The sequence below is a fragment of the Tinamus guttatus genome, unplaced genomic scaffold, assembly GCF_059628265.1.
Source record: "Tinamus guttatus ecotype Peru unplaced genomic scaffold, ASM5962826v1 Tinamus_guttatus_pri_ptg000314l, whole genome shotgun sequence".
Classification (NCBI taxonomy): domain Eukaryota; kingdom Metazoa; phylum Chordata; class Aves; order Tinamiformes; family Tinamidae; genus Tinamus; species Tinamus guttatus.
Genome location: NW_028288848.1, coordinates 7,333,071 through 7,345,754, shown reverse-complemented (window position 1 = coordinate 7,345,754; position 12,684 = coordinate 7,333,071). Strand labels below are relative to the sequence as shown.

Genomic DNA, 12,684 nt, shown 5'->3' with positions numbered 1-12,684 from the left:
GGTAGCCAATAGGGGCGTGGCGAGGCGCGGAGTCGCGCGCGGATTGGCCGCGGCGCGCGGCAGAGGGCGGCGGTGGCGGCGGGCGGTGCGGCCGTTGCGGCGGCGCTGGGGTGGCCATGACGGCGCACAGCTTCGCGCTGCCGCTCGTGCTCTTCTCCGCCTTCTGGGGCCTCGTGGGCGTCGCCGCGCCCTGGTTCGTGCCCAAGGGGCCCAACCGCGGGTGAGTGAGGGCTGAGAGGGAAGCTGGGGCGGGTAACGGCCGCGGCGGCGGCCCGGGGCTGAGGCGGGCCTGTGTCTCTGCAGGGTGATCATCACGATGCTGGTCACCACCGCCGTGTGCTGCTACCTCTTGTGAGTACCGCGCCGGCCGCCCGCGGGCTGCCTCTCCCACCTTGCCGAGCCCCTGGGCCAGGGCCCGGGCTGGCCCTGGTGGTGGATCCTCTCCCCCATGCCTGACCCGGCCCCCTGCGGCTCCACTGCCCCGGGCTCACTAGCGGCTCGTGCCCCTTTGCAGCTGGCTCATCGCCATCCTGGCCCAGGCCAACCCACTGTTTGGGCCGCAGCTGAAGAACGAGACCATCTGGTACGTGCGCTTCCTCTGGGAGTGAGCGGCGCCTGCATGGAGATCCCCACCACCACCGTGAGTGGGCACAGGGCAGTCAGGGGTAGCCACAGTGTCACCTGCACGTGTCCTGCTGGGGCAGCTGGCTCAGCACTGGGCCTGAGCACAGCAAGCGCTTCTCCTGAGCCAGCTGCCCTCGCGGTGTGGGGTTGTGCATGGGCACAGCTTGGTGCTAACACCGCTCTATCTTCCCCTCCACCAGGTCTTGCTGCTCCAGTCTCTGCCCTCACGTAGTCCCAGGACCAGCTGCCCCCAGCCCCCTTGGGCACTGCAGGTGGGCGCAGCACCAGCTGGGCCCTCAGCCTCAGCAGGCAGGACCCCTGCTGGGCCTGGGGGCACAAGCCCCACAATGCCCTCCTCAGACTGGCCCTGCATGTGCCCATGGCACCTGGGAGAGCCCCTGTCACCTCGCCCAGTGCTGTAGTCAGTGACGTTGATGACCAGCCCGTCCTTTGCAGGAGGGAGAGAGACCTAGGTGTAGGGCCAGTACATTCTGCTTGCAGTGCTTGTCATCCTCCCTCCTCAGCACAGCCCTGGGCTCTCCTTGTGCGAAACCTGTTCCCATCCCAACCTCACTAGACAATCTCTTGTCTCTGCTTTGGCCCCTGTTTGACCCTCTGCAGAGCAGCCAAGAGCCTGTGGCCCCCTCTCTATGTGCAGTCCCCTGCCGGAGTCTGGGCTTGCAGTGGAGTCCTCCTTCCTAAGACAGGTTTGGGGTGGGGAGAGGGGAGGTCTGACCTGCAGGGGACCAGACTGACCCCCCTCAACATGAAAGGGGGGGGGTCAGTCCAAGGGGAGGGCACGGGGGTCTAGGGCCAGGCAGCCAGCTCACACTGGAGGTTGCATCCTCTCCCCTCTGAGGAGGTTAGAGTAGTAGTACAGGTGTTACCCCTCTTACCTTTATCAATAGTTGGAGAAGGTCTGAGTATCAAGTTAGTAGCCTAGATCTCTTCTTTTATTTATGATATAATTAATGTGTATTTATTTATTTATTTGTCTGTGTTTGATAAATGGTATTGTGAAAATAAATCATTTTCTAGTAAGTGATGCTGGAGACAGTAGTCACCTACTCCTGTGTGGCAGAGGCACAGTCATGATTGTATCCTGTTCTATTCCCCCTCCACCCCCCCTGCTGTTTTGGGCTCCTCAGTGCGGGAAGAGAGCAGAGCCAGCGGCGCATGAGGTCCAGGTGCACATTACTGGTGTGGGAGCAGGGCCCTGCCTCACCAGCAGCAGCGACTAGAGCCTGGTGGGGGCCGTTGGGCCCTGCTGGCATGGGGGAGGTTAGCCTTCAGCCCTGGCAGCTCTGCCAAGCTAGGGGTCACAGCAGGCGAAAAGCAGAAAACTTCCCCTGCAGCTCTGGGGACAATCCCAGCAGCACAAAGTGAGGTGGGCACTCACCAGAAAAGGAGACCAGCTGTGTACTGGATGGCTCATAATTATTTTATTGCTCTGGGTATGGGAACAGTTCAAGTATAAACTCAAGAACTTCATTTGGTCCGTGGGGCTGCAGCCCTAGGGCAGGAAGGTGGCTGCCAGCACCCAGAACTGCCCCAGACAGTGATGTGGCTTCCCCGGGCAGGCCCAGCCTGCCCTCCTGCTAGGGAAAGAACCCTTGGTCCTTTTTGCCCTAGTACCTGATTAGCCTGTGGGCCCCCACAGGGCAAACATGCTTGAAAAGGAATGAAATGCAACCACCTTGGGTGATTTAAGAAAGAGCTGCCGAGCGTGGGGCAGCAGCAAGGACAGCAGGAGGAATAGAGACACAGCTAGCAGCTGGAGGCCTCTGCCCCTGCTAGGGAATGCTTTGGGAGCTCTAGGGCCCACGTGGCCCCTGTGCTCTCAGGGTGACCTTGCTGGCTTCCCCTTTTTGAGCCCTTGTACTTGGAGTGAGCTAGAAGGTGGCCCCAGAGCAGTGCTGAGGAACCAGAAGCCCAGCTCAGGCCCGCTGGCCCAGTGCTTGAGGCCATGGCCCTGGGCTGGCTGCTCTGTGAATTGAGTTCTGCTTATCTGAAGGGCCCAGCAAGGGCTGCAGCCTTGAGCCTGCTGGACTTTGCTCTGTGCCTGGGAGCCAGCAGGCGGCCAGAGAACACGGTGATGACGGCTGGGGAGTGGCTGTAGCTGCCTTGGCCCATGAGTGTGAAACCAAGGTGGCCCTTGAGAAGCCGAGCCCTCGGCCTCTTCTAGGCCCTGCGTTGGTTCTGCTGGTGCAAGGAGCTGGCGGGCACTCCTGGTGTCATGGCCCTGGGCCTGTGCCCGGCGGCAGCAGCACCACCTTGTCCAGCCAGAGCAGGTCGAGCTGGGCTGAGCGCAGCTGCCGCCGGTGGATGCGGCGCAAGCGCAGGAGGTAGAGCACTATGGCCAGCACTACGACCACGATGCAGGCAAAGAAAAGATAGTGGTTGTAGACAAAAGAGAGGCGCAGCCAGGAGGCGTGTGCTTGGCGGATGCTCTCTGGCCGGAGATCCCTGCAGAAAGAGGCAAAACGAGGCCTGAGAACTGCTGGGGGCTGCCAGGGCAGCCTGTGCCACCTCCTCCCTTTCCTTGGGTGGCAGAGCCCTAGTCCCACACAGCAGCCCTGCTCTGCTTCCCCAGCCCCGCTTCCCTTGCAAGCCAGACTGCGGGATCTGGTGCTTGAGCTCTACCTAAGCGGCAGAAAACGTGTTTTGTAGAGGATGGCTCCGAGCGTCCACTGCACCTCACGGTCGTACACGAGCTGGGCTGTGCGCAGGCTGGGGTAGTCCAGGGGGAAGCGGAAGCCCTGGTGAAGGACCTGGTACATCCAGGCCGATTTGAAGCACTGGTACCTGCAGACAGAGCACCCCGCAGCATCAGGCAGACGCTACAGCCAAACCCTCCCTGCACCGCAGCCCCCAGCTCGCCTCACCCCTGACACAGACCCCCGCAGTCAGGCCAGACCCGTAGCTGGGACCACCACGGCCCGGCCCCTTACTTGAGCCGGTGCTGGTCCGCGTGCGCCGAGTAGAGGCCGCCGTGGAAGCGCCGCATCAGGACGGCCCAGTTCTGGCTGCAGTACTCCTGCGGGATGGGGAGACGCGCTCCAGTCCCTCCAGGGAAAGGGGCCGGCGGTTCCCTCTTCCCCACGCCAGGCTGACACTCACCTGGGCAGCTGAGGTGAAGGAGGGGGCATCGTAGCGGCCCCCCAGGCGCAGAACGTCCTCGGTGCAGTAGAAAAACTCGGAGAAGCCATAAAACTCACTGTTGGTGAAGTCGATGGGCGCTTTGTAGGCCCCTGCCAGGGAGGCCTGGCTGTTGTTGGGCGCCATCAGGAGGGGCTGCAGCAGCTCCGCACAGCTCTGCCAATCTCCTCGCCCGCGGACGTGCAGCGTTTGGCCGCCCCTCACCACCGTGTCCTCCAGCCCCACGGGGAGGCAGGGGTCCAGGAAGGGTGTCTCGGCACTCAGCCCTGTCCGCTGGCCATGCAGGCTGCAGGACAAGCCAGAAAGCAAAAGCAGCTGTACAGGGGGTCCCGTTCTGCCTCAGGCCAGGGTCCAGTGCTCCCCCACAGCCCAGATCTCCCCAACCGTAAAAGGCTGCAGCCCCCACGCCCTCATGGTCACCCGGCCACCCCCTCCCTGAAGCTGATGTTCAGACCCATCACGCTGTACAGTGGGATGTGCAGTCCCAGTCCCCGCACAGGGGCTCGCACTCCTCCGAGGGGCAAGGGCTGCTCCTGGCCCTGCGGGACATGGTGACCAAGCCTGCCTAACCCGGGGAGAGTTTCACGCAACGCTGCAGGAAGGGGATGGGGGATGGAGAGTCCCGGGTGTGGAGCGACAGGAGGAGGCTCTGATGGCACCAACACTAGCCAAGGATGGAAAGCAGGAGCAGAAAAGGCCACCAAAGGGGACTCGTGCGGCCCAGCGGGAGGAGGGCAGCCAGCTGCTGTGCTGATAACGCCCGAGGAGGGCAACTCCTGTACCCTGTGCGCCAGTCCAACATCTGCTACCGTCATCCAGCTGCTGGGAACCACCACAGGAGGCCCCCGGCATAAATCCAGCCATGAGGGAACGGGTGGCCCGTTCTGCAACCCAGCAGTCACTTCCCAAGGCAAGGTGGCCTTACCTGTTGTGTGCATAGGTCTGGTTCAGGACAAGCTCCTCGTAGCGCTGCCGAGCAAAATTGCCCCCGAAGCCTAGGAAGGTGTTGACATAGACACGGTATATGTGGCCAGTGTGCTGCACGTCACAGCCCAGGTTGAACTCTGCCAGCAGGCTCTTGGCAGCCTCTTCCTGGGGAAACAGAGGTGTCTGATCAGCCACAACCCAGGGAAGGCAGGAGCCCTTGGTGCCAGTCCTGGGAGGCTGGTAAGATACTCACTTGCTGCGGGGAGGAGAAGGTGCCAGAGCTGGGCACCTCGTAGGCGATCTGCAGGGAGGCTCCCCCCATGTCCAGGATCCCAACCGTTCGTTTCCGCACCAAGGACTCTGCTTGGTCCCCCAGAGCCACCGTGACCACTGCGTCCTCCTCTGTAACCCACGGCTGCACATCAGCAAGGGATGAGGCACACGGCAGCACATCCTGCCTTCTGCCACTGCCCCATTGCCAGCTTCACAGGCTACCCCAAAACAGCCAGGGTTGGAAGCCATCGCAGGAACCCTCCTACAAACCCTCTCTCCCTAGTTCTTCCCCCAAAACGCTGCCGGTGCCACCTCGCAGCACAACAAGCCCCTGCCCTGCAGCCTGGGCTGCTGCCTCCCTGTGTTGCAGTTTCAGGAGGGTTTTGCACAGCTGCCCTCAAACCGAGGGGCAGGCACTGCCCTCTCCAGACTCTGCTCTTTGCTCCAGCGCCTGGGTCAGCTCCAGGCTTCCCTGCCAACCATCGTGCCAACAGCTAAGCTCACCATCCTTGTGCTCAAACCTCCCCAGGACAAAGTTGATGCCAATCCAAGCATAGACACCTGCACAGAAAGCAAAGGGGTGCTCAGGCATTGCCCAAAGCAGGGCTGGAGCACTACAGAGCAGTGCAGAACGGCTCCCATGCAGAGTCCACGATGCGCCTGCCTCAGGGGCCTGGCACAGCTTGCTGGGCACGGGCATGGAGCAGCACCCAGAGCCGGGGCAGCCCTTACCTTCTTGCTTCCCTGAGATCACTTCTGCATGTGATTTGGAGAAGAGGAAGTCAAATTCCAGAGGCACATTTGTCACCAAGTCTTCCAGGATTGCAGCTTGCTGCCTGCAAGGGCACAAGAGAGGGACAGATCCCAAGCGATCCCCACCTTCTTCGTGGGGCACAAGAGACAACGGGAATCCTGCTGCAGGACACCTCGCCTCCAGCCCCACGAGCCCCCTTCCTGCATGCAGCACTTTCCGCAGAGCATTTTTAGCATTTAGGGCTAGCCTTGTATTCAGAGCGTCTCCTCCCAGCAGGAAAGCTGGGAGCACCGGCTGCCTCCTGCCAGGAGCCCAACACGCTCCACGCCTCCAGCCCTCTCCTTTTCCCAGCCCTGCCTCCACCTCACAAGGTCCAGCATCGCCTCCCACTCAGCTGGGGATGTGCCAGGGGATCCAGCAGGTGCCGGTTCCTCAGCACAGGCAAACTGACCTCTCGGGCAGCAGCCTCATGCCAGCCGTGCACAGGATGTACAGCGGGGTCTCCTTGTGCTTCCCAGTCGGCACATGGGCCGCGGCGAACTGGAGCAGGGGGCGCATGTAGGGGGTGGCTCGCTCGGGCGCCGCGGCCACCACGGAGATGCCTGCGGGGAACAGGGACGCGTGGCACCACCCGGCCAGCCCGGCCGTGCCAGGGCCGTCACCGCCAGCCCCCTCTGCCGACCTGGCTTAATTTTCTTGACGACGGGGCGGCTGCCGCGGTCCCGCATCTGCCGGATGTCCAGCAGGTCGTGCGGGTTGCCGTTGTGCGGGGGCCAGAAGTAGACGAAGACGCGGGAGCCGCTGCTGCCGCAGTCCACGACGACGCCGTAGCTCAGCGCCGCGTCCTCCGTGTCCGTGGCCCCCAGCTCCTCCACGCGCGCCAGGTACCTGCGCGGATGCGGGGAGCCGCTCAGCGCCGCGCCCGGCGCCGCCCTCCCGCGCCCGGCGCAGCCCCGCTCACCTCTCGTACTGGCGGTCGGCGCGGGGCGGCGCAGCCCAGCGGCGGGGCGCGGCGGCCGCCAGCAGCAGCAGCAGCGCCACGGCCAGCGCCAGAGCCAGCGCGGCCAGCCGCGGCCGCGGGCAGCCGCCGGGCGCGGCGAGGCGCCACGGGGCCGGCCACGGCCAGGAGAAGCCGATCCTGCGGGCAGAGGCGGCAGCTCAGAGCCCGCGCCGGAGCCGGCCGCTCCGCTCCGTTCCCCGTTCCGTCCCGCCCCGGCTCACCTGGCCATGTGCGCGCGCCCGCCCGCGCATCGCCCCGCGCCGCTGGCACCGGCACCGGGACACGTCACCAGGCGCCCCGCGAGCCGCCAATGGGAGCGCCACGAGCCGGGCCGGCGGGCGGGGCCACTCCGCGCGGCCGCGCTCCATCCCCCGCGCCGCGCCGCCCAATCGGAACCGCCACGCGCAGGAGAGGCCCCGCCCACGCGGCCCAGCGGCCAATCAGGGCTCTGCCGCTCTCCCTCTCTCTGCAGCGCCTCGCGGCGCCCTTGCTTGGCGCGGGCATCCCTCCCCCGCCGCGGTTCTGGCCAATCGCCGGAGTCGCCCTCTGATTCCTGGATCACCTCAGCGAATCGTAGCGCTGACCCAAAGCACAGCCCGCCTCCCAGTGGCCGCAGGAGCCAATCGGAGCCGTCTAAATAAACAACATGCGCCAAGGCGCAGAGTGGCAGGCGAGGCAGCCAATGGCTGCTCAGGCACCGCACTCTTGGCCCTGTTCTGAGCAAAACCAGTTACGAGACCTCTGCGCCGACCAAAGGTCAAAGCCTCGGCGCCCAATCAGCGGCGCGGCTGGGTGGGCCGAAAAGTTCGGCCGCCCAATGGGCCACGCGGAGCGACGGGGCGGAAAGGGCGGCGGACCAATGGGTGGCGAGCCCGAGTGTGGCGGAGGGAGCGGTTGGCCAGTGGCGGGCGGTGACGCCAGACCGTGCTGGCCAATGACGGCGTCCCGCGGGGGCGGTGGGCGGCGGGACGAGCCACTGGGAGTGCGGCGGGGGCGGTGCCAGCGCGGCGTTGGCCAATGGGCGCGGCGGGGCGGGGCGGGCGGCGCGGGCGCCCGGGGAGGCGGCGGCGGCGGCGCGGGCCGGGGCGGTGGCGGCGGCGCCCATGGAGCTGGGGGCAGGCGCGGGGGCGGGCGCGAGCCCCGGCGCGCGGGGCGGCGCGGAGTCGGGCCGCGTCCTGCTGCTGCTCATGGGCGGCGGCGGCGGCGGCGCGGGCCGCGCGCGGGCCGGGCGCGGCGCGGAGGCGGAGGCGGGGCCCGGCCCGGGGGGGCCCGAGGCGGCGCGGGGCCCCGAGCCGCGCTCGCCGCCCGCCCCCGACTACGAGGCGCTGCCGCAGGGCGCTGCCGTCTCCACGCACATGCTGGCGGGCGCCGTGGCGGGCGTTATGGAGCACTGCGTGATGTACCCCGTGGACTGCGTCAAGGTGCGCCGGGCCCGCGCCGGGGCGGCGGGACCCCGTGGGGCTGTGCAGGGAGAACGGCTGCCGCCCGCCGCTGCAGGGGAGGGCGCGTCCCCCCCGGCTGGGTCGGCGCCCCGCGGGTACCCTGGGGGCGGGACGGGCCCCCCGTGCGGGACGGGGCTCTCCGGGATGGGCAGATGCCCTCAGGGCGTCAATTCCGAGGTTGGGACGGGCCTGCCCGGGGCGGGATGGGCCCCAGGGGTCCCCTCGGGGGGTAGGTTTGGCCCCCCCAGCGCCAAACAGGCCGCCCCGGGGATGTTGGGGCTCCCCCGGACACCGAGGGTCCCCCGAGGCGCTGGCTGCGGTGCCCAACACAGCCCTCTGTTGCGCCTCTCCGTTGCAGACGCGGATGCAGAGCCTGCAGCCGGAGCCCGCCGCCCGCTACCGCAACGTGCTCGAGGCCCTGTGGCGCATCGTGCAGACTGAGGGCGTCTGGAGGCCCATGCGGGGCATGAACATCACGGCCACCGGCGCTGGCCCGGCCCACGCCCTCTATTTTGCCTGCTATGAAAAGTTAAAAAAGACACTGAGCGATGTTATCCACGCGGGGGGCAATAGCCATGTGGCCAATGGTACTGGTCCTTCCGCACCGCTGTCCCGTGCCCCGGGGGGGCCCCTGGGAGCCGCCGCGGCCGCTCCCCACGTGCCAGGGTGCAGCGGCCCCGGGCGGCACGTGGGACGGGGCCGGGGGGAGGCGCGGAGCCCTGCGCACCGTAGGGGGTCCCGGCCCGCGGGAAGCGCTGGCGCGGACAGGGCGAGCGCTCAGCCTCCGGGCGGTTAAGCTGCTGGTGGCATGGCGGGGCCGCCCGTGTCCTCGGGGCCGCCCGTCTGCGCAGCCCGCGGTGCTGCCCGGCACCGCTGCCCGCCCCGGCTGCCCCAGGTGTGTGGCGAGAAGCAGGTTAGTGGCCGGCGCGGCTCCCGAGGACGCTGGCCCACGGAGCTGTGCACGGGTGGCCGGCGTGGGGCTCGGCGGACACCCCCGTGCTCGTGCGGTTCCGGAGGCCTCACTGCCGTGGTGACTTGTGTGTCCTGGGAAGCAGGGGGCACCACCTGCCCTGGGCACATGTAGAGTCCTGGCCGGTTCCTCCTGCCCCTTGCTGTGGTGCAGGGGGTGTTGTGACGCTTACTGTCCTGTGGGATCCCTGCAAGTCCATGTCATTCTCCCAACTGATGCAGTCCCTGCTGGCCCAGGGCTGGTAGGCCTGCTGCCCCCCCTCTCTTTGCTGATCTCTTTCGGGGTGGGAGCTGCTGAGGACTGGCCCTCCGCTTGGACAGGAGATGGAGGCTGCCTCTGCATCTCACCCTGTTCCAGGGGACTCCTCCTGTGCTTTGGCGGGGGCCTCGGGGTTGCGGTGGAGCCCCGGGGTCCCTCGCCTCCTCCTGCCCTCACGTGCGGCAGTTCTTGTTTTGCAGGTGCAGCCGGGTGTGTAGCAACGTTGCTCCACGACGCGGCGATGAACCCTGCAGAAGGTAACGATGATTCTGTCCTCCCCGGAGGGACTAGGAGTGGGAGCTGCTCGGGCTGCTCTGCTCCTGCCTGCGGCACCGGGGGGTACTTTCCTCGCTACTCTCCTGACCGCAAGGATCCCGCAAGCACTAGTGCCAACAGCTCAGTTTAGGGAGCTGCTAGTTATGGAACAGGGTAGGTAGAAGCAATTTGTTCTGGGAAACATGGCAAATCCCAGCCTAGGAGCAGGGAGGGAGACAGCCTTTTGCCCAGTGCTTTGCTCTTTCTTGGAGCAGCAAAGGAAGCAAAAGAGAGCCACAATCCTTACTGCTGAGGAAGCCATTCCAGGGGAATGGCAGGGAGACCGGACATTATTGTGGTGAGATCTCTGGAAGATGTGTGATGTAAGCTGGCCTTCTGTGTTTGGGGAGGAAAAGAAATGATGAGATGCAAAAGGCAGTTAGAGGGGTTGGGAGAAGGGAGATCTTGTCTCACAAAGTGTCTGGAAAGGCTGGTTTTGTTAAACCTGGTATAAAAAAGGCAGAAAGAGACTATCATCACAGCCTACACATGTGGTGGGAGGAAGGGGGAATGCTGAGTAAAGATCAGTCACATTTTTGGGGTGTTGTTTTGTTTTCCTCAACATCAGAAGGCATGTGACAGCAGAGGAGCAAAGAGCAGCCGTGGCTGCCGAGGGCAGCCCTCGGGGCGAACGCCGCGCGCTCCGATACCGTGAGCGGCGCCCGGGGCCTCCCACCCTGCCGAAGGGGGCTCGGGGCAGGCACGGCAGCTCCGGGCTGCGTGACCACCCTGTGCAGGGCTGTGGAAGCCAGAGCTGTGAGGAGGAGACAGGGGCTGCCCGTCCGCCGTTCAGGAGGACCGCGAAGGCCTCAGGCTTGCGCAGCCAGCGAGGCCTCCGCTAACTGAGGACCGAGCGGCTGCTTTGGCCGAGCTCCTGTCGTTCCTTCCCTGGGGCACCTCTTCTTAGCGCAGTCGCGTTGGCTTCGGCTCTTTCTGGCCACCCTGTGGGGCAGGGGAGGCAGGGCGGGCTGTCTCTGCGCCCCAGCTTTGCTTTGCTGGCAGCTCAGCGGTGCCGGGCTGTGTTTCAGTGGTGGCACCGTGTCCCCGTGGGCTGTGTTTCAGTGGTGGTACCATGTCCCCACGGGCTGTGTTTCAGTGGCGGTACCGTGTCCCTGCGGGCTGGCTGTGCAGGGTGTCGCTCCAGTCTTTCCGGCTGAGGAGCTGCAGGTTCATGCACATCTAGAGGTGTATCTGGGAAAGGCCAGAACAGCTAGAGCAGAGGTTCCCTAGCTGCATAGTAAGAGCTGCAGCAGTGGATGGGGTAAGTTGGTTGCTTGGGGTGGGGGACATGGGCATGTTGGACCTCGAGCGCATGTGAGGATGTTCCTAGGACAGGCTGTAGCAGCCACAGCGGCTGCCGGTGATGATTACGCTGTGTGTGACGACAGTGCCTTGCTCAGGTGCCCGGCTGGAGACTTGCAGGACGTTGCTGTCGGTTGTTAGCTCTTAATCCAGTGTGGATGAAATCCCGGGTGTTCGCAGCAAGCCAGGCTCCACACTTACCCTTTCTCTCTCCTGTTCCTCTCTGTGCCTGGGTCCTGGCTGCTGCTGCCGTCCGTCCCAAGTGGTCAAACAGAGGATGCAGATGTACAACTCGCCTTACCAGCGTGTGACGGACTGTGTACGGACTGTGTGGCGCAACGAAGGGGCTGGAGCTTTCTACCGCAGCTACACCACCCAGCTCACCATGAACATCCCCTTCCAAGCCATTCACTTCATGACCTACGAGTTCTTGCAAGAGCAGCTCAACCCCCACAGACAGTACAACCCAAGCTCCCACATGGTCTCCGGGGCCTGCGCGGGGGCCGTAGCTGCTGCTGCCACTACCCCTTTGGACGTTTGCAAAACACTGCTCAACACCCAGGAGTCCCTGGCTTTGAGCTCCAACATCAGCGGACACATCACAGGCATGGCCAATGCCTTCAGGACGGTGTACCAAGTAGGCGGTGTGACTGCCTACTTCAGAGGGGTCCAGGCTAGAGTCATTTATCAGATGCCCTCGACAGCAATTGCCTGGTCTGTGTACGAGTTCTTCAAATACATCCTCACCAAGCGCCAGGAGGAGCGTTGGGCTGGGAAGTGAGCCAGAGCCAAAGCCCATTCCAGACCTGCTTCACCTCCCCTCCTGGTTTGTCTTCTGACCCTCTGCCTTTTGGTTTGGTTTGTGCTGAAGAGAGGGGGCAGCAAAGCCCTTCTGGGTTCAGCAGCACCGTTTCTTGCCTGTGGCTGCTGCAGCCCTGCCCAGGCTGCTCAGCTTGTGCTCTCATCTCCTCTCAGATTTCCTGCCGAGAGCTACGGCCCAGGTTGCTCCCCCTTGCACTCCGCGGAGCTGCGCTCCTGTCCTTCCCGTAGCGAAAACCTCCTCTGATGCAAAGCTCACCCGTTTTTGGAGGGGAAGGTGAATGTCCTGCCCTGCCGCTGGCAGGGTAACGCTGAGCTCGCAGTCACCGCGGAAGGGGCAGCAGCGCTGCCTGGGGTGCCGAGGGCTCTCGTCTGTCTTTTGGCTGAAGCGGAGTGTAAGCCTTGCCGTTGTCTCGTAGCACGCACACGTGATGCTGACTGCCCTGGTGGTGGTGGTGGTGGTGATGGGGAAGGATGGCACTTGAGGAGGGGAGTCTGTAGGTTTGTTACTGTTCCTGCTCTTGACACCTCCAATAAAAACAGTTCTGCTCTATTCCTATGTCCCGTTTACTCCCAGAGGGCCCAGTTTAAGCGGTAGTGAGGAATATTTCTCTGTGCCCAATGCTGGGTTCTTTTGGAGGGCTCCTTGATAAGGTGGTGGGCTTGAAACTACCCACTGGAAGCTTTGGAGCAGGAAGGAGACAGACATGGCGGTGTGGTCAGTGGAGGTTCAGGTGTGAAGGACGAAAATGTCTTTTGCAGCCCTCCTCAGGAATCTGAGGGAGGGAGACACAGTGCTCTGCTCATCCTTGGGGCCAGCCCTCTGCTGAGAGTTGTGCCC

At 64.6% G+C, this 12,684-nt stretch overlaps 3 protein-coding genes across 4 annotated transcripts; 2 read left to right on the top strand and 1 right to left on the bottom strand.

Moving 5' to 3' along the window:
* Nucleotides 1-74: 74 nt before the first annotated feature.
* On the top strand, nucleotides 75-626 carry ATP6V0E2 (ATPase H+ transporting V0 subunit e2). Its single transcript, XM_088528897.1, has 3 exons — nucleotides 75-220; nucleotides 304-351; nucleotides 515-626. The coding sequence occupies exons 1-3, from the start codon at nucleotides 117-119 to the stop codon at nucleotides 606-608; spliced, it is 246 nt and encodes an 81-aa protein (XP_088385023.1). The 5' UTR covers nucleotides 75-116; the 3' UTR covers nucleotides 609-626.
* A 2,187-nt stretch (nucleotides 627-2,813) lies between these two features.
* Nucleotides 2,814-7,241, bottom strand: ENTPD7 (ectonucleoside triphosphate diphosphohydrolase 7). Its single transcript, XM_088528853.1, has 12 exons — nucleotides 7,027-7,241; nucleotides 6,699-6,875; nucleotides 6,420-6,625; nucleotides 6,189-6,339; nucleotides 5,716-5,819; nucleotides 5,488-5,544; nucleotides 4,964-5,112; nucleotides 4,709-4,875; nucleotides 3,745-4,069; nucleotides 3,576-3,661; nucleotides 3,268-3,429; nucleotides 2,814-3,090 (listed from the first exon to the last, which is right to left on the bottom strand). The coding sequence occupies exons 1-12, from the start codon at nucleotides 7,239-7,241 to the stop codon at nucleotides 2,859-2,861; spliced, it is 2,031 nt and encodes a 676-aa protein (XP_088384979.1). The 3' UTR covers nucleotides 2,814-2,858.
* A 430-nt stretch (nucleotides 7,242-7,671) lies between these two features.
* On the top strand, nucleotides 7,672-11,990 carry SLC25A28 (solute carrier family 25 member 28). 2 transcript variants are annotated; one of them, XM_088528715.1, is made up of 5 exons: nucleotides 7,672-7,825; nucleotides 7,857-8,158; nucleotides 8,538-8,766; nucleotides 9,608-9,664; nucleotides 11,288-11,990. In XM_088528715.1, exons 1-5 carry the CDS (start codon nucleotides 7,672-7,674, stop codon nucleotides 11,803-11,805), a joined length of 1,260 nt encoding a protein of 419 aa, XP_088384841.1. In that variant the 3' UTR covers nucleotides 11,806-11,990. The 2 variants fall into 2 exon arrangements, with proteins under 2 accessions (XP_088384841.1, XP_088384842.1); XM_088528716.1 differs by lacking the exon at nucleotides 7,672-7,825 and having other exon boundaries at nucleotides 7,826-8,158.
* The last annotated feature ends 694 nt before the right edge of the window (nucleotides 11,991-12,684 follow it).

Bases quoted from the DNA above. Each gene is read 5' to 3' on its own strand.
- ATP6V0E2 (XM_088528897.1), top strand. From the start codon at position 117: ATGACGGCGCACAGCTTCGCGCTGCCGCTCGTGCTCTTCTCCGCCTTC. The intron at 221-303 runs GTGAGTGAGGGC...GTGTCTCTGCAG, and splicing joins CCCAAGGGGCCCAACCGCGG to GGTGATCATCACGATGCTGG. The intron at 352-514 runs GTGAGTACCGCG...GCCCCTTTGCAG, and splicing joins GCCGTGTGCTGCTACCTCTT to CTGGCTCATCGCCATCCTGG.
- ENTPD7 (XM_088528853.1), bottom strand. From the start codon at position 7,241: ATGCCCGCGCCAAGCAAGGGCGCCGCGAGGCGCTGCAGAGAGAGGGAG. The intron at 5,820-6,188 runs GTCAGTTTGCCT...GTGCCCTTGCAG, and splicing joins ATGAGGCTGCTGCCCGAGAG to GCAGCAAGCTGCAATCCTGG. The intron at 3,662-3,744 runs GTGAGTGTCAGC...CCCATCCCGCAG, and splicing joins CCTTCACCTCAGCTGCCCAG to GAGTACTGCAGCCAGAACTG.
- SLC25A28 (XM_088528715.1), top strand. From the start codon at position 7,672: ATGACGGCGTCCCGCGGGGGCGGTGGGCGGCGGGACGAGCCACTGGGA. The intron at 8,767-9,607 runs GTACTGGTCCTT...CTTGTTTTGCAG, and splicing joins CAATAGCCATGTGGCCAATG to GTGCAGCCGGGTGTGTAGCA. The intron at 9,665-11,287 runs GTAACGATGATT...GTCCGTCCCAAG, and splicing joins GGCGATGAACCCTGCAGAAG to TGGTCAAACAGAGGATGCAG.